Source organism: Ornithodoros turicata, chromosome 1 (genome assembly GCF_037126465.1).
Source record: "Ornithodoros turicata isolate Travis chromosome 1, ASM3712646v1, whole genome shotgun sequence".
In the NCBI taxonomy this organism is placed as follows: domain Eukaryota; kingdom Metazoa; phylum Arthropoda; class Arachnida; order Ixodida; family Argasidae; genus Ornithodoros; species Ornithodoros turicata.
In genome coordinates this window covers 235,288,496-235,316,156 of record NC_088201.1, presented here as the reverse complement: position 1 = coordinate 235,316,156, position 27,661 = coordinate 235,288,496, and the positions used below count along the sequence as shown (strand labels likewise).

Below are 27,661 nucleotides of genomic sequence, written 5' to 3'. Positions count from 1 at the left end.
TGAAAAGCTACCGCTCATCAAGGATTTTCTCGGGTCGGGGGTGGGTCTTGACGCCCATATCCTGTTGCTGTGGCGTTTTTGGCCTTAGAGGCCGGTATATTTGCCTTTGGTTATTTTTTATTTTTGGGGAGGGGGCATATGACATTACGGAGGGTGGGTAGTAATTAGGAAAAAAAATCCCACGAAAGCGTGCTTTCATTTTTGCAACAGACACAAGAAGGTGAATTAATAGTAGCAGTGTATGTCACACAGCGCTGACTGATTAACACAATTAATTGGATGCCAGTTCCATTGACAGTTACATAAAGTCGACCTTTTGCTCCTTTCGTTACTCCCAAACGGAGGTTATAAAATGTTTGACATCTTTTACAACGTTGCTAACTGTAATCTGTGCTGCAAAACGATTGAATAACAACCTGCTGTAACTGGAAGATATCGTGCAAATCCAGTTTTGGCTCACCGAACTGATATTTCTGTCGGACTGAAACATATAGCAAAAGCCACTATATGCTTTGAGTAATGCAGACTTTCCTCAGACTACTCTGGAAGATACTGCTGAAATGAAATATTCAATGTGATATACTGAAATTATTTATTGTTGCAGGAGCAATGGCAAACTGCACTGCAGTACACATCAAAGAACAGGAGGGCTCTTCTACGCCTTCGGATTGCAGCTTGTCAAGCGAGTCGTCCAGTAGGAGCTCGAAGAACAGAACAGAGCCTGACAGTAAGTGTTCCGTAACCAAGTACTCACATATTCCCACTCCCGCAGAATATTCTGGTGGAAGAAAAAACTTCTGGCAGGAGTTCCACTACTATGCAAGTAGCAGACGACACCATTGGCTTTGTCGTCTGCTACAAAATATTGTGTAGCTGAGCCGCGGTATGTGCCCCACGGCTGGAAGAGCACAGAAATACATTTTCCGTATCTTCCGCTGGAACATTCTGGGGAACGCTGCTTGTGTGAATGTGCGTGGAAGAAAAAAACTGCTGGGCGGAAGTTCCACTACTATGCAAGTAGCAGACGACACCATTGGCTTTGTCGTCTGCTACAAAATATTGTGTAGCTGAGCCGCGGTATGTGCCCCACGGCTGGAAGAGCACAGAAATGCATTTTCCGTATCTTCCGCTGGAACATTCTAGGGAACGCTGCTTGTGTGAATGTGCGTGGAAGAAAAAACCTTGCCGTGCTGTACATTCAATTTCCGCGGTAATTATGACTCTATTGCGGTGAGTGCATTGTGTTCATATTTGGTGCGTGCGTTGATGTGTCGGACAGATTGCTATCATTCCAATGCACACGTGAGCCAGTGTAGACAGGGGGTGTAAGCTATGGCGATGAATCAATTCTTGTGGTGCATGTTACTGGCCTGCTTAGCTCTTTTCTGTAAAGGAAACAGCGTGTTAATAATGATTTCTCTGCTACTCTGTATGGCGGCAAGTGGATTGCGTTACCAGTGATATAGTGCAAGAAAATTTCATTGAATTGTCGAAATCGCCCGCGTAGTTGAACTAGAAGCCGACCCCACTGCGTACGTTAACCTTGGACACACTGCTAGGAGTACGTCTGATTGTTCCTTTCTTTCCCATGTGTCTTCATATTTAGGACGCGTGCCTGGGAGGGGGACAGCCCGCGGGTTTTTCCGAAAAATAGGCTGAACCAGGGCGCGTGATTAGAGATGTGGTGTTAGCAATGGCGGAGAGTGTTCATATTTTACACGCATGCCAGGGAGGGACGGGTCAACGCGAGAGTGATTGGAACTGTAAAAAGAAAAGATGTCGCGGATAGCGCAGGCTTTTCGTGTTTACTGCGTGTTTGGGGGGGGTATGGCTGCTTTTGCAAAATTTCGTCGGTTAGGCTTAGCCCGACCACGCGCTGAAGTGATTGGCACTGTGCCAAAAAGATATCGAGGGTAGCCCAGGTTTTTTGTGTGCGTGTTTTGATGGGGGGCTGTGGCAAAATTTCGTCGTTTAGGCTTAGCCCGATCACGCGTTGGACTGATTCGAACTGTGAAAATATGATATCGCTGATAGCGCAGGCTTGTCGTGTTTACGGCGTGTTTTTTCTTGGGGGGGGGGGGGTAAGGCAATTGTTGCAAAATTTCGTCGGTTAGGCTTAGCCCGACCACGCGCAGAAGTGATTGGCACTGTGCCAAAAAGTTATCACGGGTAGCCCAGGCTTTTTGTGTGCGTGTTTTGATGGGGGGCTGTGGCAAAATTTCGTCGTTTACGCTTGGCCCGCCCACGCGCTGAAGTAATTGGAACTGTGAAAATAAGATATCTCTGATAGCGCATTGTGTTCGTAATTGCTGTACTGCCTTCGCGTCATTCCGTTCCCTTGGTGGCGGCGGGGCTGCTAGCGGCACCACACGGGAGAGATGGCGATCCGATAACCACGCTTCGTCTGCTAGCGCTGAATTTCCATTCCTCCCCGCAAAACGTGGAAAGCGCTGCCCCGTCGATGCATTTGGAGCTAGCAGACGACGCGGGGTTATCGGATCGCCATCTCTCCCGTGTGGAGGCGCTCGCAACAACCCCAGTCACCAGGGAAACGGAAGTGATTTGCTTGTCGGTGGTGGTGAGCGCCCTCTCCCTTTGCCGCGGAAACCAGTTATCGCCAGTTGCTCCGGAGAATTGGGGCTGGAAGAGGCGGTCGGGCCAGGTGCAGTGTTACCCGTCCACCGTTCGTTATTCCTAGCGCCGTGCTGTACATTCAATTTCCGCGGTAATTATGACTCTATTGCGGTGAGTGCATTGTGTTCATATTTGGTGCGTGCGTTGATGTGTCGGACAGATTGCTATCATTCCAATGCACACGTGAGCCAGTGTAGACAGGGGGTGTAAGCTATGGCGATGAATCAATTCTTGTGGTGCATGTTACTGGCCTGCTTAGCTCTTTTCTGTAAAGGAAACAGCGTGTTAATAATGATTTCTCTGCTACTCTGTATGGCGGCAAGTGGATTGCGTTACCAGTGATATAGTGCAAGAAAATTTCATTGAATTGTCGAAATCGCCCGCGTAGTTGAACTAGAAGCCGACCCCACTGCGTACGTTAACCTTGGACACACTGCTAGGAGTACGTCTGATTGTTCCTTTCTTTCCCATGTGTCTTCATATTTAGGACGCGTGCCTGGGAGGGGGACAGCCCGCGGGTTTTTCCGAAAAATAGGCTGAACCAGGGCGCGTGATTAGAGATGTGGTGTTAGCAATGGCGGAGAGTGTTCATATTTTACACGCATGCCAGGGAGGGACGGGTCAACGCGAGAGTGATTGGAACTGTAAAAAGAAAAGATGTCGCGGATAGCGCAGGCTTTTCGTGTTTGCTGCGTGTTTGGGGGGGGGGGGGGTATGGCTGCTTTTGCAAAATTTCGTCGGTTAGGCTTAGCCCGACCACGCGCTGAAGTGATTGGCACTGTGCCAAAAAGATATCGAGGGTAGCCCAGGTTTTTCGTGTACGTATTTTGACGAGTGGACTTCGGCCAGATTTCGTCGTTTAGAATTATGGAGCCGACCCCACTGCGTACGTTAACGTTGGACACACAGCTAGGAATTTGTCTGATTGTTCCTTTCTTTCCCAGGCATCTTTTGACGAGAGACGGAACCCTAGTTCACAGACGTGGACTAATGCCCAGAGGAGTGTTCAGAGGGAGGATGACCTGCTACGTGTGGCGTGTTGGCTCGGTAAGTGTCTCGTGTTCATATTTATGGCGGGCGTCGTTAGAGATCCTTCGTTAGAACGTATTCGTGATTAGAGATGTGGTGTTAGCAATGGCGGAGAGTGTTCATCTTTACGACGCTTTTCTGGGAGGGGGGCAGGCGTGGGTTTTCTTGAAAAAAATAGGCTGAACCAGGGCGCGTGATTAGAGAGTGGTGTTAGCAATGGCTCCAAGCCCGGAGTGTTCATATTGACGACGCGTGTCTGAGAGGGAAGCATACGGCGGGTTTTCCCGATAAAAAAAGGGGCTTAGCTCGAGTGCCTGGGCGCGTGATTTGAGATGTGGTGTTAGCAATGGCGGAAAGCAGAGTGTTTATATTTTTCATGCATGCCAGGGAGGGAAGGGGCCACGCGAGAGTGATTGCAACTGTGAAAAGAAAAGATATCGCGGATAGCGCAGGCTTTTCGTGTTTACTGCGTGCTTGGACGGCGGGGCTGCGGCAAAATTTCGTCGTTTAGGCTTAGGCGATCACGCGCTCAACTGATTCGAACTGTGAAAATATGATATCGCTGATAGCGCAGGCTTGTCGTGTTTACTGCGTGTTTGGACGGCGGGGCTGCGGCAAAATTTCGTCGTTTAGGCTTATCACGCGCTGAACTGATTCGAACTGTGAAAATATAATATCGCGGATAGAGCAGGCTTTTCGTGTTTACTGCGTGTTTGGACGGCGGGGCTGCGGCAAAATTTCGTCGGTTAGGCTAAGCCCGATCACGCGTTGAACTGATTCCAACTGTGAAAATATGATATCGCAGGCTTATCGTGTTTACTGCGTGTTTGGGGGGGGTAGGGCTGCTTTTGCAAAATTTCGTCGGTTAGGCTTAGCCCGACCACGCGCTGAAGTGATTGGCACTGTGCCAAAAAGATATCGAGGGTAGCCCAGGTTTTTCGCGTACGTGTTTTGACGAGGGGACTTCGGCCAGATTTCGTCGTTTAGAATTAGAAGCCGACCCCACTGCGTACGTTAACGTTGGACACACAGCTAGGAATTTGTCTGATTGTTCCTTTCTTTCCCAGGCATCTTTTGACGAGAGACGGAACCCTAGTTCACAGACGTGGACTAATGCCCAGAGGAGTGTTCAGAGGGAGGATGACCTGCTACGTGTGGCGTGTTGGCTCGGTAAGTGTCTCGTGTTCATATTTATGGCGGGCGTCGTTAGAGATCCTTCGTTAGAACGTATTCGTGATTAGAGATGTGGTGTTAGCAATGGCGGAGAGTGTTCATCTTTACGACGCTTTTCTGGGAGGGGGGCAGGCGTGGGTTTTCTTGAAAAAAATAGGCTGAACCAGGGCGCGTGATTAGAGAGTGGTGTTAGCAATGGCTCCAAGCCCGGAGTGTTCATATTGACGACGCGTGTCTGAGAGGGAAGCATACGGCGGGTTTTCCCGATAAAAAAAGGGGCTTAGCTCGAGTGCCTGGGCGCGTGATTTGAGATGTGGTGTTAGCAATGGCGGAAAGCAGAGTGTTTATATTTTTCATGCATGCCAGGGAGGGAAGGGGCCACGCGAGAGTGATTGCAACTGTGAAAAGAAAAGATATCGCGGATAGCGCAGGCTTTTCGTGTTTACTGCGTGCTTGGACGGCGGGGCTGCGGCAAAATTTCGTCGTTTAGGCTTAGGCGATCACGCGCTCAACTGATTCGAACTGTGAAAATATGATATCGCTGATAGCGCAGGCTTGTCGTGTTTACTGCGTGTTTGGACGGCGGGGCTGCGGCAAAATTTCGTCGTTTAGGCTTATCACGCGCTGAACTGATTCGAACTGTGAAAATATAATATCGCGGATAGAGCAGGCTTTTCGTGTTTACTGCGTGTTTGGACGGCGGGGCTGCGGCAAAATTTCGTCGGTTAGGCTAAGCCCGATCACGCGTTGAACTGATTCCAACTGTGAAAATATGATATCGCAGGCTTATCGTGTTTACTGCGTGTTTGGGGGGGGTAGGGCTGCTTTTGCAAAATTTCGTCGGTTAGGCTTAGCCCGACCACGCGCTGAAGTGATTGGCACTGTGCCAAAAAGATATCGAGGGTAGCCCAGGTTTTTCGCGTACGTGTTTTGACGAGGGGACTTCGGCCAGATTTCGTCGTTTAGAATTAGAAGCCGACCCCACTGCGTACGTTAACGTTGGACGCACAGCTAGGAATACGTCTGATTGTTCCTTTCTTTCCCAGGCATCTTTTGACGAGAGACGGAACCCTAGTTCACAGACGTGGACTAATGCCCAGAGGAGTGTTCAGAAGGAGGATGACCTGCTACGTGTGGCGTGTTGGCTCGGTAAGTGTCTCGTGTTCATATTTATGGCGGGCGTCGTTAGAGATCCTTCGTTAGAACGTATTCGTGATTAGAGATGTGGTGTTAGCAATGGCGGAGAGTGTTCATATTTACGACGCCTTTCTGGGAGGGGAGCGGGCGGTGGGTTTTCTTGAAAAAAAAAAAAAAAAATAGGCTGAACCAGGGCGCGTGATTAGAGAGTGGTGTTAGCAATGGCTCCAAGCCCGGAGTGTTCATATTGACGACGCGTGTCTGAGAGGGATGCAGCCGGCGGGTTTTCCCGATAAAAAAAGGGGCTTAGCTCGAGTGCCTGGGCGCGTGATTAGAGATGTGGTGGTAGCAATGGCGGAAAGCACAGTGTTTATATTTTTCATGCATGCCAGGGAGGGAAGGGGCCACGCGAGAAGTGCTTGGAACTGTGAAACGAAAAGATATCGCGGATAGCGCAGGCTTTTCGAGTTTACTGCGTGCTTGGACGGCGGGGCTGCGGCAAAATTTCGTCGTTTAGGCTTAGCCCGATCACGCGTTGGACTGATTCGAACTGTGAAAATATGATATCGCTGATAGCGCAGGCTTGTCGTGTTTACGGCGTGTTTTTTTTTTTTGGGAGGGGGGGGGGGGGGTAAGGCAACTGTTGCAAAATTTCGTCGGTTAGGCTTAGCCCGACCACGCGCAGAAGTGATTGGCACTGTGCCAAAAAGTTATCACGGGTAGCCCAGGCTTTTTGTGTGCGTGTTTTGATGGGGGGCTGTGGCAAAATTTCGTCGTTTAGGCTTAGCCCGATCACGCGTTGGACTGATTCGAACTGTGAAAATATGATATCGCTGATAGCGCAGGCTTGTCGTGTTTACGGCGTGTTTTTTCTTGGGGGGGGGGGGGGGGTAAGGCAATTGTTGCAAAATTTCGTCGGTTAGGCTTAGCCCGACCACGCGCAGAAGTGATTGGCACTGTGCCAAAAAGTTATCACGGGTAGCCCAGGCTTTTTGTGTGCGTGTTTTGATGGGGGGCTGTGGCAAAATTTCGTCGTTTACGCTTGGCCCGCCCACGCGCTGAAGTAATTGGAACTGTGAAAATAAGATATCTCTGATAGCGCATTGTGTTCGTAATTGCTGTACTGCCTTCGCGTCATTCCGTTCCCTTGGTGGCGGCGGGGCTGCTAGCGGCACCACACGGGAGAGATGGCGATCCGATAACCACGCTTCGTCTGCTAGCGCTGAATTTCCATTCCTCCCCGCAAAACGTGGAAAGCGCTGCCCCGTCGATGCATTTGGAGCTAGCAGACGACGCGGGGTTATCGGATCGCCATCTCTCCCGTGTGGAGGCGCTCGCAACAACCCCAGTCACCAGGGAAACGGAAGTGATTTGCTTGTCGGTGGTGGTGAGCGCCCTCTCCCTTTGCCGCGGAAACCAGTTATCGCCAGTTGCTCCGGAGAATTGGGGCTGGAAGAGGCGGTCGGGCCAGGTGCAGTGTTTCCCGTCCACCGTTCGTTATTCCTAGCGCCGTGCTGTACATTCAATTTCCGCGGTAATTATGACTCTATTGCGGTGAGTGCATTGTGTTCATATTTGGTGCGTGCGTTGATGTGTCGGACAGATTGCTATCATTCCAATGCACACGTGAGCCAGTGTAGACAGGGGGTGTAAGCTATGGCGATGAATCAATTCTTGTGGTGCATGTTACTGGCCTGCTTAGCTCTTTTCTGTAAAGGAAACAGCGTGTTAATAATGATTTCTCTGCTACTCTGTATGGCGGCAAGTGGATTGCGTTACCAGTGATATAGTGCAAGAAAATTTCATTGAATTGTCGAAATCGCCCGCGTAGTTGAACTAGAAGCCGACCCCACTGCGTACGTTAACCTTGGACACACTGCTAGGAGTACGTCTGATTGTTCCTTTCTTTCCCATGTGTCTTCATATTTAGGACGCGTGCCTGGGAGGGGGACAGCCCGCGGGTTTTTCCGAAAAATAGGCTGAACCAGGGCGCGTGATTAGAGATGTGGTGTTAGCAATGGCGGAGAGTGTTCATATTTTACACGCATGCCAGGGAGGGACGGGTCAACGCGAGAGTGATTGGAACTGTAAAAAGAAAAGATGTCGCGGATAGCGCAGGCTTTTCGTGTTTACTGCGTGTTTGGGGGGGGTATGGCTGCTTTTGCAAAATTTCGTCGGTTAGGCTTAGCCCGACCACGCGCTGAAGTGATTGGCACTGTGCCAAAAAGATATCGAGGGTAGCCCAGGTTTTTTGTGTGCGTGTTTTGATGGGGGGCTGTGGCAAAATTTCGTCGTTTAGGCTTAGCCCGATCACGCGTTGGACTGATTCGAACTGTGAAAATATGATATCGCTGATAGCGCAGGCTTGTCGTGTTTACGGCGTGTTTTTTCTTGGGGGGGGGGGGGTAAGGCAATTGTTGCAAAATTTCGTCGGTTAGGCTTAGCCCGACCACGCGCAGAAGTGATTGGCACTGTGCCAAAAAGTTATCACGGGTAGCCCAGGCTTTTTGTGTGCGTGTTTTGATGGGGGGCTGTGGCAAAATTTCGTCGTTTACGCTTGGCCCGCCCACGCGCTGAAGTAATTGGAACTGTGAAAATAAGATATCTCTGATAGCGCATTGTGTTCGTAATTGCTGTACTGCCTTCGCGTCATTCCGTTCCCTTGGTGGCGGCGGGGCTGCTAGCGGCACCACACGGGAGAGATGGCGATCCGATAACCACGCTTCGTCTGCTAGCGCTGAATTTCCATTCCTCCCCGCAAAACGTGGAAAGCGCTGCCCCGTCGATGCATTTGGAGCTAGCAGACGACGCGGGGTTATCGGATCGCCATCTCTCCCGTGTGGAGGCGCTCGCAACAACCCCAGTCACCAGGGAAACGGAAGTGATTTGCTTGTCGGTGGTGGTGAGCGCCCTCTCCCTTTGCCGCGGAAACCAGTTATCGCCAGTTGCTCCGGAGAATTGGGGCTGGAAGAGGCGGTCGGGCCAGGTGCAGTGTTACCCGTCCACCGTTCGTTATTCCTAGCGCCGTGCTGTACATTCAATTTCCGCGGTAATTATGACTCTATTGCGGTGAGTGCATTGTGTTCATATTTGGTGCGTGCGTTGATGTGTCGGACAGATTGCTATCATTCCAATGCACACGTGAGCCAGTGTAGACAGGGGGTGTAAGCTATGGCGATGAATCAATTCTTGTGGTGCATGTTACTGGCCTGCTTAGCTCTTTTCTGTAAAGGAAACAGCGTGTTAATAATGATTTCTCTGCTACTCTGTATGGCGGCAAGTGGATTGCGTTACCAGTGATATAGTGCAAGAAAATTTCATTGAATTGTCGAAATCGCCCGCGTAGTTGAACTAGAAGCCGACCCCACTGCGTACGTTAACCTTGGACACACTGCTAGGAGTACGTCTGATTGTTCCTTTCTTTCCCATGTGTCTTCATATTTAGGACGCGTGCCTGGGAGGGGGACAGCCCGCGGGTTTTTCCGAAAAATAGGCTGAACCAGGGCGCGTGATTAGAGATGTGGTGTTAGCAATGGCGGAGAGTGTTCATATTTTACACGCATGCCAGGGAGGGACGGGTCAACGCGAGAGTGATTGGAACTGTAAAAAGAAAAGATGTCGCGGATAGCGCAGGCTTTTCGTGTTTGCTGCGTGTTTGGGGGGGGGGGGGTATGGCTGCTTTTGCAAAATTTCGTCGGTTAGGCTTAGCCCGACCACGCGCTGAAGTGATTGGCACTGTGCCAAAAAGATATCGAGGGTAGCCCAGGTTTTTCGTGTACGTATTTTGACGAGTGGACTTCGGCCAGATTTCGTCGTTTAGAATTATGGAGCCGACCCCACTGCGTACGTTAACGTTGGACACACAGCTAGGAATTTGTCTGATTGTTCCTTTCTTTCCCAGGCATCTTTTGACGAGAGACGGAACCCTAGTTCACAGACGTGGACTAATGCCCAGAGGAGTGTTCAGAGGGAGGATGACCTGCTACGTGTGGCGTGTTGGCTCGGTAAGTGTCTCGTGTTCATATTTATGGCGGGCGTCGTTAGAGATCCTTCGTTAGAACGTATTCGTGATTAGAGATGTGGTGTTAGCAATGGCGGAGAGTGTTCATCTTTACGACGCTTTTCTGGGAGGGGGGCAGGCGTGGGTTTTCTTGAAAAAAATAGGCTGAACCAGGGCGCGTGATTAGAGAGTGGTGTTAGCAATGGCTCCAAGCCCGGAGTGTTCATATTGACGACGCGTGTCTGAGAGGGAAGCATACGGCGGGTTTTCCCGATAAAAAAAGGGGCTTAGCTCGAGTGCCTGGGCGCGTGATTTGAGATGTGGTGTTAGCAATGGCGGAAAGCAGAGTGTTTATATTTTTCATGCATGCCAGGGAGGGAAGGGGCCACGCGAGAGTGATTGCAACTGTGAAAAGAAAAGATATCGCGGATAGCGCAGGCTTTTCGTGTTTACTGCGTGCTTGGACGGCGGGGCTGCGGCAAAATTTCGTCGTTTAGGCTTAGGCGATCACGCGCTCAACTGATTCGAACTGTGAAAATATGATATCGCTGATAGCGCAGGCTTGTCGTGTTTACTGCGTGTTTGGACGGCGGGGCTGCGGCAAAATTTCGTCGTTTAGGCTTATCACGCGCTGAACTGATTCGAACTGTGAAAATATAATATCGCGGATAGAGCAGGCTTTTCGTGTTTACTGCGTGTTTGGACGGCGGGGCTGCGGCAAAATTTCGTCGGTTAGGCTAAGCCCGATCACGCGTTGAACTGATTCCAACTGTGAAAATATGATATCGCAGGCTTATCGTGTTTACTGCGTGTTTGGGGGGGGTAGGGCTGCTTTTGCAAAATTTCGTCGGTTAGGCTTAGCCCGACCACGCGCTGAAGTGATTGGCACTGTGCCAAAAAGATATCGAGGGTAGCCCAGGTTTTTCGCGTACGTGTTTTGACGAGGGGACTTCGGCCAGATTTCGTCGTTTAGAATTAGAAGCCGACCCCACTGCGTACGTTAACGTTGGACACACAGCTAGGAATTTGTCTGATTGTTCCTTTCTTTCCCAGGCATCTTTTGACGAGAGACGGAACCCTAGTTCACAGACGTGGACTAATGCCCAGAGGAGTGTTCAGAGGGAGGATGACCTGCTACGTGTGGCGTGTTGGCTCGGTAAGTGTCTCGTGTTCATATTTATGGCGGGCGTCGTTAGAGATCCTTCGTTAGAACGTATTCGTGATTAGAGATGTGGTGTTAGCAATGGCGGAGAGTGTTCATCTTTACGACGCTTTTCTGGGAGGGGGGCAGGCGTGGGTTTTCTTGAAAAAAATAGGCTGAACCAGGGCGCGTGATTAGAGAGTGGTGTTAGCAATGGCTCCAAGCCCGGAGTGTTCATATTGACGACGCGTGTCTGAGAGGGAAGCATACGGCGGGTTTTCCCGATAAAAAAAGGGGCTTAGCTCGAGTGCCTGGGCGCGTGATTTGAGATGTGGTGTTAGCAATGGCGGAAAGCAGAGTGTTTATATTTTTCATGCATGCCAGGGAGGGAAGGGGCCACGCGAGAGTGATTGCAACTGTGAAAAGAAAAGATATCGCGGATAGCGCAGGCTTTTCGTGTTTACTGCGTGCTTGGACGGCGGGGCTGCGGCAAAATTTCGTCGTTTAGGCTTAGGCGATCACGCGCTCAACTGATTCGAACTGTGAAAATATGATATCGCTGATAGCGCAGGCTTGTCGTGTTTACTGCGTGTTTGGACGGCGGGGCTGCGGCAAAATTTCGTCGTTTAGGCTTATCACGCGCTGAACTGATTCGAACTGTGAAAATATAATATCGCGGATAGAGCAGGCTTTTCGTGTTTACTGCGTGTTTGGACGGCGGGGCTGCGGCAAAATTTCGTCGGTTAGGCTAAGCCCGATCACGCGTTGAACTGATTCCAACTGTGAAAATATGATATCGCAGGCTTATCGTGTTTACTGCGTGTTTGGGGGGGGTAGGGCTGCTTTTGCAAAATTTCGTCGGTTAGGCTTAGCCCGACCACGCGCTGAAGTGATTGGCACTGTGCCAAAAAGATATCGAGGGTAGCCCAGGTTTTTCGCGTACGTGTTTTGACGAGGGGACTTCGGCCAGATTTCGTCGTTTAGAATTAGAAGCCGACCCCACTGCGTACGTTAACGTTGGACGCACAGCTAGGAATACGTCTGATTGTTCCTTTCTTTCCCAGGCATCTTTTGACGAGAGACGGAACCCTAGTTCACAGACGTGGACTAATGCCCAGAGGAGTGTTCAGAAGGAGGATGACCTGCTACGTGTGGCGTGTTGGCTCGGTAAGTGTCTCGTGTTCATATTTATGGCGGGCGTCGTTAGAGATCCTTCGTTAGAACGTATTCGTGATTAGAGATGTGGTGTTAGCAATGGCGGAGAGTGTTCATATTTACGACGCCTTTCTGGGAGGGGAGCGGGCGGTGGGTTTTCTTGAAAAAAAAAAAAAAAAATAGGCTGAACCAGGGCGCGTGATTAGAGAGTGGTGTTAGCAATGGCTCCAAGCCCGGAGTGTTCATATTGACGACGCGTGTCTGAGAGGGATGCAGCCGGCGGGTTTTCCCGATAAAAAAAGGGGCTTAGCTCGAGTGCCTGGGCGCGTGATTAGAGATGTGGTGGTAGCAATGGCGGAAAGCACAGTGTTTATATTTTTCATGCATGCCAGGGAGGGAAGGGGCCACGCGAGAAGTGCTTGGAACTGTGAAACGAAAAGATATCGCGGATAGCGCAGGCTTTTCGAGTTTACTGCGTGCTTGGACGGCGGGGCTGCGGCAAAATTTCGTCGTTTAGGCTTAGCCCGATCACGCGTTGGACTGATTCGAACTGTGAAAATATGATATCGCTGATAGCGCAGGCTTGTCGTGTTTACGGCGTGTTTTTTTTTTTTGGGAGGGGGGGGGGGTAAGGCAACTGTTGCAAAATTTCGTCGGTTAGGCTTAGCCCGACCACGCGCAGAAGTGATTGGCACTGTGCCAAAAAGTTATCACGGGTAGCCCAGGCTTTTTGTGTGCGTGTTTTGATGGGGGGCTGTGGCAAAATTTCGTCGTTTAGGCTTAGCCCGATCACGCGTTGGACTGATTCGAACTGTGAAAATATGATATCGCTGATAGCGCAGGCTTGTCGTGTTTACGGCGTGTTTTTTCTTGGGGGGGGGGGGGGGGTAAGGCAATTGTTGCAAAATTTCGTCGGTTAGGCTTAGCCCGACCACGCGCAGAAGTGATTGGCACTGTGCCAAAAAGTTATCACGGGTAGCCCAGGCTTTTTGTGTGCGTGTTTTGATGGGGGGCTGTGGCAAAATTTCGTCGTTTACGCTTGGCCCGCCCACGCGCTGAAGTAATTGGAACTGTGAAAATAAGATATCTCTGATAGCGCATTGTGTTCGTAATTGCTGTACTGCCTTCGCGTCATTCCGTTCCCTTGGTGGCGGCGGGGCTGCTAGCGGCACCACACGGGAGAGATGGCGATCCGATAACCACGCTTCGTCTGCTAGCGCTGAATTTCCATTCCTCCCCGCAAAACGTGGAAAGCGCTGCCCCGTCGATGCATTTGGAGCTAGCAGACGACGCGGGGTTATCGGATCGCCATCTCTCCCGTGTGGAGGCGCTCGCAACAACCCCAGTCACCAGGGAAACGGAAGTGATTTGCTTGTCGGTGGTGGTGAGCGCCCTCTCCCTTTGCCGCGGAAACCAGTTATCGCCAGTTGCTCCGGAGAATTGGGGCTGGAAGAGGCGGTCGGGCCAGGTGCAGTGTTTCCCGTCCACCGTTCGTTATTCCTAGCGCCGTGCTGTACATTCAATTTCCGCGGTAATTATGACTCTATTGCGGTGAGTGCATTGTGTTCATATTTGGTGCGTGCGTTGATGTGTCGGACAGATTGCTATCATTCCAATGCACACGTGAGCCAGTGTAGACAGGGGGTGTAAGCTATGGCGATGAATCAATTCTTGTGGTGCATGTTACTGGCCTGCTTAGCTCTTTTCTGTAAAGGAAACAGCGTGTTAATAATGATTTCTCTGCTACTCTGTATGGCGGCAAGTGGATTGCGTTACCAGTGATATAGTGCAAGAAAATTTCATTGAATTGTCGAAATCGCCCGCGTAGTTGAACTAGAAGCCGACCCCACTGCGTACGTTAACCTTGGACACACTGCTAGGAGTACGTCTGATTGTTCCTTTCTTTCCCATGTGTCTTCATATTTAGGACGCGTGCCTGGGAGGGGGACAGCCCGCGGGTTTTTCCGAAAAATAGGCTGAACCAGGGCGCGTGATTAGAGATGTGGTGTTAGCAATGGCGGAGAGTGTTCATATTTTACACGCATGCCAGGGAGGGACGGGTCAACGCGAGAGTGATTGGAACTGTAAAAAGAAAAGATGTCGCGGATAGCGCAGGCTTTTCGTGTTTACTGCGTGTTTGGGGGGGGTATGGCTGCTTTTGCAAAATTTCGTCGGTTAGGCTTAGCCCGACCACGCGCTGAAGTGATTGGCACTGTGCCAAAAAGATATCGAGGGTAGCCCAGGTTTTTCGTGTACGTATTTTGACGAGTGGACTTCGGCCAGATTTCGTCGTTTAGAATTATGGAGCCGACCCCACTGCGTACGTTAACGTTGGACACACAGCTAGGAATTTGTCTGATTGTTCCTTTCCCAGGCATCTTTTGACGAGAGACGGAACCCTAGTTCACAGACGTGGACTAATGCCCAGAGGAGTGTTCAGAGGGAGGATGACCTGCTACGTGTGGCGTGTTGGCTCGGTAAGTGTCTCGTGTTCATATTTATGGCGGGCGTCGTTAGAGATCCTTCGTTAGAACGTATTCGTGATTAGAGATGTGGTGTTAGCAATGGCGGAGAGTGTTCATCTTTACGACGCTTTTCTGGGAGGGGGGCAGGCGTGGGTTTTCTTGAAAAAAATAGGCTGAACCAGGGCGCGTGATTAGAGAGTGGTGTTAGCAATGGCTCCAAGCCCGGAGTGTTCATATTGACGACGCGTGTCTGAGAGGGAAGCATACGGCGGGTTTTCCCGATAAAAAAAGCTATGCTACGAATCTCCGCCATCTTTATGCCCGCGCAAAACTCTCGACGCCCTCTCTCGCACCCTTAGAAGCATTTGTCTAAATATTTCGCAGTACGCAGAGAAAAAAAAATTGGCCTAGAATTTATATACTCGCTCCTCATCCCTTGCACACACATGAGCAGTAGGTTATTGTGTTGAGGAAGTCTTCTGCACTTCGAAGTTGTACGGAAAAATTCTGTGAGGAAAAAAAAAGTGAAATGGTAAAAAGTGATCCAGAAAAGTTCTATTCTGCAGCGAAAGTTCCGCAGGCTCTCGCTCTATTACGCCGCCTCACTAGCTTGCAGGCCCCCTCGACCCATCTGGGGGCGTCCGCCCCTCTCAGGACGGCCCTCTCCAATATTGTGGAAAATATTTCTGACAAGGAATCAATCAACAGATCTGTAACTAGTCAATAGCCAAATAGACAGCGATCACTCAGTGCAAAGAGTATGATGTCAGTACTCTGGAAAAGCATACTTTTTTTTTTTTACCTTTGGTTCATGACGTGAGTTGTATTTAATTTTTGTTTGTCTTCATTGAAGCCACAGTATTTTGAAAAGTGTATATTCAACCATTACTTTGGCCAAAGAATGAATGTTGTACTGTCATGCCGAGGAATTGTCAACATATTTATGCTGTGCTATGGAAAGTTATTTTCGTTTTTGAATGTACGTGTGTGTCTTGGTTTCTCCTTTGCAAGGGTTAACCTTGAGTCCTATTCAAGATCAATTCATGTGTAATGCTAGAGATGCGCATTTCATTATACAGGGTGCAGACTTTTATTCGATGCAGATTTTTAATAAAAATCTGAGCAGCTTATACATAATTTTTGTTCGTGGGCTAAATTGGTTCAAATTAAACGCATCCTTCCCGATTTAAAGTTATCACGCGGATGCAGTATTGTGGAGCCACTGTCTAGAGCCAGGCATTTTTAAACAATATTAGATTAGATTGGAATTTGAGAAAAAAAAATGTGGATATTAAACAATTTTGAAAAGTGCGTGTACATTGAGATAGCCATTCCGAGATTTTCGAATTGGAAGCCAGTGCAAAAGAGTGCTGTAAGAACAACTTATCCGTGCTGCTGAGCAGCTTGACGAATCACTTGGCAGCGCGTACGAGGTTCGTTCCTTGCATAGACAAGTGCTTGGTTGATTGCTGAGTGTTTTGTCTGGGCTGAAAATAGGAGTGGATGTCTCAAAGTATGCACCAGTTTCACCCTGTACATGCCTCATGGGAACCCTAGCTGGAAATAAGTCTTTAACACTTTGATACAGTGTCCTTAGAGAACATGAGTGGCATGTTTCTTTATCCTGGATATTGTCTTCAACCGACATTGAACAGGACGATCATTGGATTGTGCATGTCAGGGATAATCAACAACAAAATCAAATGAGTACGCAGCAAGCTGCTTGTGCCATTCAGCAATTACCGTGGATCCCTCCATCATACTGCATCCAATCGAACCTTCCTGATCTTCCCACCCCTACGGTTTTAAACTGAGGATTTTGGCTTAAACTTCACAACGTAGCACCATTTCGAATAGGGAGGAACCACCTATGTCGGACACATTATGCACGTCCAAGCTAGCTCCGCCCCCCATTTTTCAGCCAATCCAGAGACGGAAATGTATTGTTCGGAAGCCGGAAGCGTGCTGCACGTTGAAGTTCTGTCTCTGTTTCGCGCCGAGATTGGGAGGAGAGACCCGGGTTCGAATCCCAGCACCAGCTGTGCTCCCTGGGTGTTTTTTCCCGGGCCTTCCTCGGACAAATGTCGGCACGGTCTCTTTTGAAGTCGGCCCAGGACTCACGGTCCCCGTGATAGTCGTGACCGACTACGGCAGGCAATTCTGTCGACACCATTTGTTTTAACAGTGTGTTTTGGTATTGGTTGATAAGAGCACAATTGAGCCTCTGTATGCAATAAGGGGATAAGTCGACTTATCCCCCTTTTTACTGTTTTTGCTGCAGTGACATCTACATACCTGTATGTACCTGCCGAAAAAATTTCTCAATTTATTGGCCTGCTTCAGGAAGGTAAGAAACGGGAAATGCATGTGTGTCGTGTCAGCGGGACGGACAATCAGATCAGGCCCATTTTCTCGGTTTGGGATCTTTCGATGTATCCCCTTATTGCATACAGGGTTATTCTAGCAAACGTCACACATTTCGATCGCATTGTAAAAATACAGGACTAGGTTTGGCCCATCCCAAACTTTGCAGACTGATAGCCATTTATCTGAAGTTTCGTTCGAATTTTTTGTAAGCACTATGGTGATGCGGAAAGAAAATTAAAAATAAAGCAAAATCTCGCCCCATGCATTTTCAATGGCCCATCCCACACAAACACCGCCATTTTTTCTTGTGTCTGCTTCACGTTCACATCACTTCACACAGGTAGCGCTGCCTACAACGATGCGACATGCCGATTCTGACGTTATGCACCAATCCTCTTGTTCCAGTCATGTTCTGCATGCTGGTGCCACCTGTGTGTGGTGAAATGAAAATGAAGCGCACGCAGCAGAAAATGGCGACTTTTGAGTGAGATAGGCCATAGAAAATGCGTAGAGTGAAATTTTGCTAGATTTTTTATTTTTCTTCTACAGGACCATAATGCTAAAAAAAAAATTTCAACGAAACTTCAGACAAATGGCTACCAGTCTGCAAAGCTTGGTGTTGCATAAAACCCGTCTTCTCTTTTTACGATGCGATAAAAATGTCTAACGTTTCCTAGACAGACTAACCCTGTAGAGAGGTTTAGTTATCCTCATCTTACATCCTACCCGATTGTTACAGTTAAGCAAGAAGAAGGCGGCGAGGAAGGACAGTTCGCGTGCTCCCCCTGCGGCGGAGCCTTCGTCTCCGAGAGGTTCCTGCAGGAGCACCGCGGGGAGAAGCACCCGGGCGGGGGAGACAAGCACCGGTGCAGGTTCTGCGACTACGCGAGCGCGGACGCCTTCTGCGTCCGCAAGCACGAGCGGGTCCACACGGGGGAGAGGCCGCACGTCTGCCAGGTCTGCAGCAAGGGGTTTGCGCAGCGGAGCAACCTGGTGAAGCACCTGCGGATGGTGCACCGGGGGGAGAGGGTGTACAAGTGCGCCACCTGCGGGGACAGCTTCCAGCAGAAGCACCACCTGAAGGACCACGGGAGGGTGCACACCAAGGAGAGGCCCCACGTCTGCGAGCTGTGCGGCACTGCGTTCACGCTGAAGCGGAACCTGCGGAGGCACCTGCGCCTCACCAGCTGCAACGGCCACAATAAGTAGTTCCCTGGCGCGTAGGCTGACTCGTAGGGTCGTGAGCGGTGTCGCGGTTTTCTGTCCGTCCCGTCCGAGGCGAAATCGTGGCGCGACTGCGTGTACCTAGGGGTGTATGTAGGGGTGTATCTATTGTATCTAGGGACGTGCCAACCAAATCGTCGAATCCTAGGCAGGGGTTCAGGATTCGCGAATCCGAATCCCACTGTCCTTAAAAAGGCGAATCGAATCTTTCACAACTGGCAAACACACAAAAACCACGAAAGAACTGATGTTCCGAGGCTGGAACAACATACAGAAGGGGATAAATACACACAAGGCCTCAATTTGCCCAAGAAATTATATTTCAATATATTTATTAGTCAACTCTATTAGAAAATACGTACATGTTTACATGCGGGTGGAGAACCCAGTAGGAAACGAAATCCCTGTTAAAGGGTTCTCCGTAGTGATTAAGAAATACATCAAAGACAGTTCACCGAGCATTAACGTACATTAATTCGGCATTACACTTCTAGAAGGCTTCCTGTGACTGGTTAGAAGACACTAACAGTAGGGCCTGACTTTTTAGGGTTAAACCCGTATCCGCCCGATATTTACCCCCCGAACGAAATCTGTAAAATTTGGGTTTAACCCGAATCTACCCGAAAACATCCGGGTCGCGTGGCACACTCATAAGCGTGCATTAAAATAAAGTTTGATAACATTGCTCAACATTAGTTCCATGTTAAGACAAACTTTTGTTAAACAAAAAAAAAATCACCCGAATACGCCCGAATTCCTGACGACAGAATATGCCGTAACGGGATTTAACCCGAATACACCCGAATTTTCGAATGAAAAATATCACACGATATTTACCCCCCGAATTTGGCCAAAAATAAAACCCGAAAAAGTCAGGCCCTATTAATATTCTGTAATTAGTCATCACAGGAGAAACAGGGTGAACGATGAAAGATGAAAGTCGCTGAGAAGGTTAGCCAGCTGTAGGACTCGAACCCATATCTTCCTGGATTACCGGTAATCCAGGAGATGTGGAGTCCTACAGGTGGCTAACCTTTTCAGTGACTTTCGTCTTTCATCGTACACAAACCACTGTTTGTTTGTTTGTTTGTCTTTCAAATTGGCGCCTCTGAAGTGCGCCGGAAGCCTTATTTTCCAAAGGGTGTCTTCTTGTTTGTGTGCTTACATTTGCTGTAGAGTGAAAGAGTTCAGACAGGAACTGTTACGTTACAAGTTTAAAAGTAACATGGTTTTGTGTTTGAAAGTTGGTTAGTTTTATTGAAATAATTCAGACTCGAGAACTTGCGTATTTCTTGTAGTCGTCGGATGGCATGCTAAATAAATAAATTGAAGAAGAATCATATACGGGTATGTTTTCTCCTGAAACTGCATTATTATTAGAATTTGTTTTTCACTAAACCAATGTATCATATTCTGCTTCAAAACACTTATTCACACAGGTGTTTTCTCGTTTGTTTTTTGTTTATTTTGCTCTGGAACTGTTGTTCTGGAATTGTTCAGACAGGAACTGTTACGTTACAAGTTTAAAAAGTAACCCGGTATTGCTTTTGACTGTTGCCTAGTTTTATGGAAATAGTCCAGTCTCAAGAATTGACATGTTTCTTGTAGTTGACGAACAACAAGTTAAATAAATTACGTTTAAGACAACTATATGGGTGTATTTTCTCCTGAAACTGGGGCATTACTTAATTTGTTTTTCATTAAACAAAGGCATCATATTCTGCTTCAAAGCACTTTTAAGTAGACGCATTTTTTTCCCCTGGATTTTACTTACTTTATTTATTTATTTACGATTGTACCTCAAAAAGCCCTGTGGGCGTTACTCTTAATCTCTTATTTTTTTATCTCTTTTTAAAGAAGGGATTCGAAAGATTCGTGGATTTGTAGAACCTTTGTTGGATTGGGATCCGGATTCGGATTTTCAAAAATTTTGGATTCGTCCCATCTGTAATTTTATCCATAGATCCAATGGACAATATACTGGGTGTCCCAAAAACCATGTCATTGAATTATAATTAAAAAACTACACCATCTGGAGTCATATGCAGTCAACGACGTTTGTTCTTACTAGGTTTTTGCCACCTCCTGACATGAGCGTCGTGGGACGTAAGTTTATGTAAATTTTTGCGAGCTTAAGTCAGAAGTTTGCCAAGTAAAGCTCACTTTTTTACCCCACCAATGTGAAGAGAGCGTCTCTAATTTACTCAAATTAATGATAATTGACAGGGATATTAAGGAGCTATCCCATTGAAAAAAAATTAACGAACATCATGCTCTACTGAGCTCCCACAGGATAGCGCGTGATGGGTTTTTGAAACCCGGCCAACCCCGGCATCGCAGAAAGGCATAACACTTATCATGTCCTTATCATAGCTTATCATCTTATCGTGGCTTATCATGTCCGACTTTCGCTGGGATAGTGCTTTCCCTCTCCCAAGTTTAGGAACTGTTACTTTTTCTACTGTCACTCTGTGGGCTGGCTTCGGAACCTCCTTTCGTCGGTCTGAGAGTGATCGCGCTCAAAAAGTTATCGTGCGTTATGGTCCGCTGCTCCGAAAAGCATGATGTTATCAGCTATTTTTTTCGATGGGATAGCTCGTGAATATCATTGTCAATTATCATGAATTTGAGTGAATTCGGCAGGCTCTTCAAAATATTGGTGGGGTAAAAAAGTTACCTTTTACTTGGCAAACTTCCGAGTTCAGTTCGCAAATATTGACATAATTAAACTTACGATATATGACATTCACATCAGGAGGTGGCGAAAACCTAATAAGAACAAATGCCGTTGACCGCATGATTCTAGGTGGCGTAGTTTTTTTATTATAATTCAATGACACGTTTTCTGGGACACCCTGTATTTCGGGTTAAATGCCTTTCTCGTGCAGATTCGGGGGGGGGGGGGTAAAAATAGGGAGTTGTTTTAAAATCTAATTTTGGGGAGAAATCGGGCAATAATTGTGCCTTCGGCTGTTATCGGGTGTTTTTGTTTCTCCTCTTGTCTGTTAAGTCATTTCCTATAATCTCCTTTTTTTCTTTTCCTTTTTTTTTTTTGCGGGATCCAGCGGTAATCCCCGAAGTCACAGAGAGTGTTGACACGTATGGGTGTATTCAGATGCTGATCTAGGGGGGAAGGTCCAGGAGTCTGGGCCCCCCTTCAATTCCAGACTTGAACATAGGGTTCAATGGGACAATCCCAGCATGCACGTGGCACTTGTCCACAGCGGACCCCCCCCCCCCTCCCGCTCGGGAAAATCATAGATCCGCCCCCGGGTGCATTGCTGGGAACGTTAAGTGACCCATTCTTACATGTGTTACATGCGGCGACCTTTGTTCGTCTTCAGTGGAAACGTCACTTGAGGATTTCACAGTGTCTGGAATTCGGGGAGGAATCGGGATAACCGGGCGGAATCGGGTTTAACACAAAAAAGTCGGGTTTAACCAAAAAAAAGTATATATATATATATATATACAGGGTGTCCACGCTAAGTGTGAACAGATTTTTTAAAAATATACATAACACGTTTTCGAAGATGAAATCAATTGCAATATAGCATATGCTGAAGGGCACTCCCTAGCAGGGCATTAGCAAAGTCCAAAGGCAATGTCTTAATTAACTTTCATTAATTAACTTTTTAATTATAAAAGCTACAAAGTTGTCCCAATGGGAACATCTGTTCCCTTCGGTCACCTGATATTGTAGCCGTTTTCAGAACAAAAATCCGTCCGATAGATCGCCCGCAAAAAATTCGTGAAGGAACGCCATTTTTTTCTTTCTTTTGTTCATTAAGCTTCTTTGAGAATAGCATCAGAGAATAGCATCAAAACAAAAACAAAAAAAGAAAGAAAGAAAAGTCACTCAAATGTCATCGCACAACAGGAATAGTCATTACCCGAATTCAATACCGGATGATAAATTCGTTTCCGTTTCCGGTAATGGAGGACCGTGGTATGCGTTTCCGTTATCGTTACCACCTCCAATTTCGGTAATATACGGTTTCTGTTTCCGTTACCATTACCATCACCCTTCCCTGGCAAGGACACGGTGTGGATCCTCGTGGACAAATTGTTTTGACGAGTGAAAGAGTAATAAAAAAAACTGAGAAATAATGCAGAAGCCTGTAAGCTCAACACAAATCCCAATAAGTGTTGCACATATAGCAAGGAAGTGTAGCAAGGACATGGTATCGGTAAATTGGATCGGTTAATGAAAGGGCACCCAAGGGGAACACCCAGAAGCAATGTAGAAAACAAGATAAAAGGGATTGCCAAACGTCGCACATGTAGCACCTAGGAGATGCAGCAAGGACATGGCGTGGGTCCTGATGGAAAAATTTCGGTCGGTCGGAAGGGGAGAGTTGAGTTCCATGAATGGGCATTTGTTCGCTGCCTCCCATTGAAAGAAAAGTAGGACCGAAGGTCGCGTCCTTTTCAGAGACCATCGTAATCCCGTCAAGACGATGGCATTCGGGCGCGACCTTGTTCGCCACTAGCTTTGAACGTAGTTCAACTCCAAACTCGTGGCGCTGTCGAACATTATGATGTCATTTGTTTACAAACAGGTAGAGGTCTATTGCCCTGTTCCCGATTCACTTCCGGTTCCCGTCCACTTTTGTTGCAGTACAGCGTAACTGTAACACAACTAATAACACACTAATGCTTCACGTAAGCATTTTGAAAATATGGAAGCAGGATTGCGGGGACGTTCGCTATGCCTAAAGTTTTGGATTAAATTCATCTGCATAGCTCACACCCCAGTAAACTAGAAACGTCCACTGAACATCCGTGTGATGTCCTGACTTGGAGGTCTGAACCCAGTAAGCCACAAACGTCTATTAGACATACCAGAAAGATACAAACATCTAAGACATTTGGGATGTCTAGTAGACAACCGGATATGTCCAGCTAACGTGGAATGGATGTACTATGGATCGTCGGAAGCTCATCCATAACTGTATAAATGGATATCCTCTGGATGTAACAGCTGGACGTTTGTTACATCCGGTGGACGTGCCTGTGAGGCATTGCGACGTCTAATATACGTCCAGTCGATGTTGCTACCGGATTAACGTACGATAATATAGACGTATGTTTACGAAACGTTGTTTCGACTATCAATTCAATAGTAATTTTTGCGTATAGCGCTAGAAGAAAAGCGAATCTATCTTACGAGAACGTGAGAAATCGGAGAACGAGTAAAACAAGTTTTTCCATTTGTTCGCGTCCTGCTGTCTGCAAAGTATCTACGTAGCATTCTTCCACCAACACAGGAAAACTGTCAGTTTGACAGCTCCACTCAGTAGGTAACCTCATCATCGACAATAGCCTGAATTCCAAACACAATATTTGTTAGCAAGGAATATCAGAAATGTTAGCGGGCAGTTTGACTCATTGCAGACGTACGAATTAGTTGCAGAAACAGATCCTCGTCACCGTTACAAACGTTTTCGGCCCCACTGCACTTAACAAACATCCCGCAACTATAGGTATTGTTGTACATGTTCCATCCAGTACGCCAGTAGAGGCTACTGAGAAATGCCCAAGCCGTGTCGGGTGGGGTACGGCCACGGCTACGGCATTTGTGCTTTTCATGCACACAAAATAGCTGAAAAAGTAGATTTGCAATGTGGTCTATATATTGTCGTATGTTAATACGGTAGGAACATCGATAGGCCGTATATTAGATGTCGCAATGCCTCACAAGCACGTTCACTGGATGTGCAAATGTCCAGCTGTTACATCCAGAATATATCCATCTATACAGTTATGGATGAGCTTCCGACGATCCATAGTACATCCATTCCACATTTGCTGGACATATCCGGATGTGTACTAGATATCCAAAATATCCACGGTGTACCATCCTCTAGATGTCCATTAGACGTTCGTGGTTTACTGGGAACATCCCAGGGAGCATGCCACAAATCACGTGGACATCTGTACGTCCAGGGGACGAAAAAAAAATCTTCCCCTGTTGCACATTCCACGAACATCCCACAAACGTACACTAGCCGTCCATGGGATATTGACAGCTTTGAGATCTTGACGCCGCATGGACGTTTAGTGGAAGCTTGAAGTTGCATTTAAAGGGACCATGAAAGGATTTTTCACAAGCCCACGATCATTTTTAATTAGTTCCCCTGTACTAAAGCATTCACTCTGTGAAATATGAAGTTGAAAATCGTACAAATAGCGAAAATATTCTATATTTACCACAGGCGTGAACGGCAGCTGCTACGGCCCACCTCCGAGGCGAACTGGCCGTGACATCATACACAGAACATGTTACCGATTCGCGGACGGGCTTTTGCGAGCAAAGTGCAAAATTTTCATATAAGCTTGCATACTTTCTCATGAAATATGTTTTAATTTGACTTGGAGACACGAATGTAACTAACCGTTGACAAAGAATCCTACGAGAAATGTAATATAGCCGTTGACTGTCAGGATGGTTACCGGTGCACGTTTTCCTCTTTGAACTTCTTCTTCGTCAGAACATGCCTTCGTCGGTGACATTTTACGAGCTGCTGCGTACCGAACGATCCATAGATGTCGCATAACCTCTTCCTCAATTGCTGATAATTTGCCTTTCGCCATATTTCAAGTGATTTCGACGGGAGATATACGACGTCGTTGTTGTCCAAACCGAAACCATGCATCCACGTGGTCTTGCGGGGTGTGTCTTCCTCGTCGTTCACAGTTGGCTGAGAGGATTGGATGGCGATGACGTAAGCCCACTTCCAAGCCCAAGGTATATATCCAGCGGTCACGCCCTGCTAATTTTGTCTGATAACTGCGCCCCCGTTGTACTGAATACGGTTAAAAGTCGATGTGTGTACGATAGTGATGGATCATGAGAACGGTTTCCTGCAGAGTACTCGGAATTCTCGAAAATCATTTCATGGTCCCTTTAACATATTCAAAGCTAGCTAGCTTCAGAGCCTTACTCAAATTTCCTACTAATACAATATACTGAAGCATGCAACGCTTGAAACATTTTGTAGGAGTCTTGAGTGACCTATATATGTGCGGCATAGTTTGGATCCAATCACGAATATCCATGGGACGTACATAGGATGTTTTGATGTCTTGGATGTCTGCGACACATTTTGGACGTCTCCCGGATATTCGCGGTTCACTGGGAGGCGTCGTATCACACGTGAACTGCGTACGTTCCTTGTAGTTCCTTGTATTATTGTGATGATTTCAAGGAGCTTGGAACATGTATCTGTTTACTGCGCCGCAGGCAGATGTGGCGGACCGTGGAAGACGACGAAGACGTACATTTGCTGACGCGCGCTACTGCCAGTTCATCCAGCATCGCCCTAGCGCGAGGCCAAGCACGCCTGCCCGATCTGACACTGAATTACCGCCGGTCAGGACTCGTGTGGAAGAAGTCCATCTCCTCTACATTTGGTGACACGAACAAGGAAAACACCATGTTCAGGTTAACTCGGCCCTTCACCGTCCAGAATCTTCCACCGACCCACGAATCACTTCGGAAGCCATGACTGTAGGTACGGCGCCTCGTTACTCCACGGATTCGCTAGGCGGTGGCGCTCAAGAATCCTGCATTCCAGGACGCCAAAGTTAGCTCGCATCCACGACCTACTAGAATACAGCGACCATGTCATACGGACTCCTTATATACACTTGTATCTGAAGCGCAGCGAAGCACCGTCGACGGACGTTATCTACACCGCCCTGTCCTAACCCGGCGTTCATGTCGAACAATGACACATTTTCCTCGTAATTATGTTATCCTAATTCAGTTGGACTGTCGCTCACCCAAAAGGTGAAGTGCCGAACCACCGTTTCACAAAAGACGAGAAGGGGGACCACAATTTCACATTTCGATTTACCCGTTCAACTTGACTCGCTGACACTCTCGCTCACGATGTCCCGCTTCCTTTCCTTCCTGTCTGCCCTCTTGTTCGGCCGCTTGCCGACACCGGATGCCGTCCCCATCATGATGGTCTTTCACTACCGCCGCATCGCCTCGCGCCTTCCGGGGGCGTTCGTGAACCTCCGGAAGGAACTCGCCATCTGCCGAGGCGTCGACGGCTACCTCTCCGCCGTCATCAACCTCCTGTGCGACGTCCTGCAGGACAATCTGTGCCTGCAGGACGAGTGCCTGGACTGCGTCAGGTACGTCGTCTCCCATCACCGACGCCACCTCACCGTTGACGACACTACGCGTCTCATCCGTTCCATCGCCATCGCCATTCTCTCGCCCGCCAATTCATCAACCGCCATGCCCAAGGACCTCGTAGAGGTCCTCTTCAAACATCTCCGCGCGCTGTGAGGCCTTCCGGATTTTCCTTTTTTCTGACTTCGACCCACTTGCCTGTCCCCGGACCCCCATCACGACCTCGGATTCATTGGCTCCCAACAACTGCGGCATTCAACCTCTCCTCCCCGTGGTGGGAGCTGGTAACGGGTTCGAAACACCACGGCGAACCCGGCCAACGAGGCTCTGAATGCCGCCACCAAATGCAAGATTGTCGTCATCTGCATATCTACTTCCAATGGAGCAAAATATGTGTACATCTACTCTACTACTGATCAAAGACGCCTGTATACATCTACGTCGCCAGCAGCATATATTGTGTTTCAACATATTGCAACACTGGAATCCGAGGTCATCTACAGAAGCTCCGCGTGGTCTGGCATCCAAAGTTGCAAAGTCGCCAGCCACGTTGGAGCAGAAAATGGAACGTCTTTACCGCCTGCGCAGATATTATAAAAGAAGACTCTGCGCAGGCGGATGGGGTCGCGGGCCAGAGAAAACTGCAATCGAAAATAGAAAATCGTCGAAGTCATCGAAGTCGTCATCTACATTCAGAAGGCTCATGAAATATTCCTCTCGTTGACACAGTCGTTGGAGATTCAGTCACGGAAACTGAGACCAAAAGGACGCATTGTACTCTGTCAGTTCTTCAAGAGACATGGCGGTGCACAGGTCACGGATTGTGATAGACTCTTCGCAATTGGACAGTAAGTGTGACAATGATGTCAACGCAGACCATGTCGTGGAACGAATGGCGAGGCCAAAGATTGTATCATCTACTTGGAAGAAAGGCCAAGGACACGAATCGTGATAGACATTTCGCAATTGGACAATGAATGTGAAAACGATGTCAGTGCAAACCATGTCGTGGAACGAATGGCGAGGCCAAAGATCGTATCATCTATCTTAAAGAAAGACCAAGGACACTAATCGTGATAGACACTTCGCAATTGGACAAGAAGTCTGACAATGATGTCAGCGCGGACCATGTGGTGGAACGAATGGCGAGGCCAAAGATTGTATCATCTACTTGGAAGAAAGGCCAA

The 27,661-nt window shown here is 48.1% G+C and overlaps 2 protein-coding genes across 2 annotated transcripts in view; both read left to right on the top strand.

Moving 5' to 3' along the window:
* LOC135379110 (zinc finger protein 492-like) overlaps nt 1-17,889 on the top strand; it is a 47,115-nt gene extending 29,226 nt beyond the window's left edge. The window contains exon 6 of the mRNA XM_064612366.1: nt 17,841-17,889. The gene's annotated coding sequence lies outside the window, so the exon portion shown is untranslated. The remainder of the gene's footprint in view (nt 1-17,840) is intronic.
* LOC135396376 (zinc finger protein 16-like) lies at nt 610-18,310 on the top strand. The gene is made up of 2 exons (XM_064627314.1): nt 610-727; nt 17,841-18,310. Exons 1-2 carry the CDS (start codon nt 610-612, stop codon nt 18,308-18,310), a joined length of 588 nt encoding a protein of 195 aa, XP_064483384.1.
* The last annotated feature ends 9,351 nt before the right edge of the window (nt 18,311-27,661 follow it).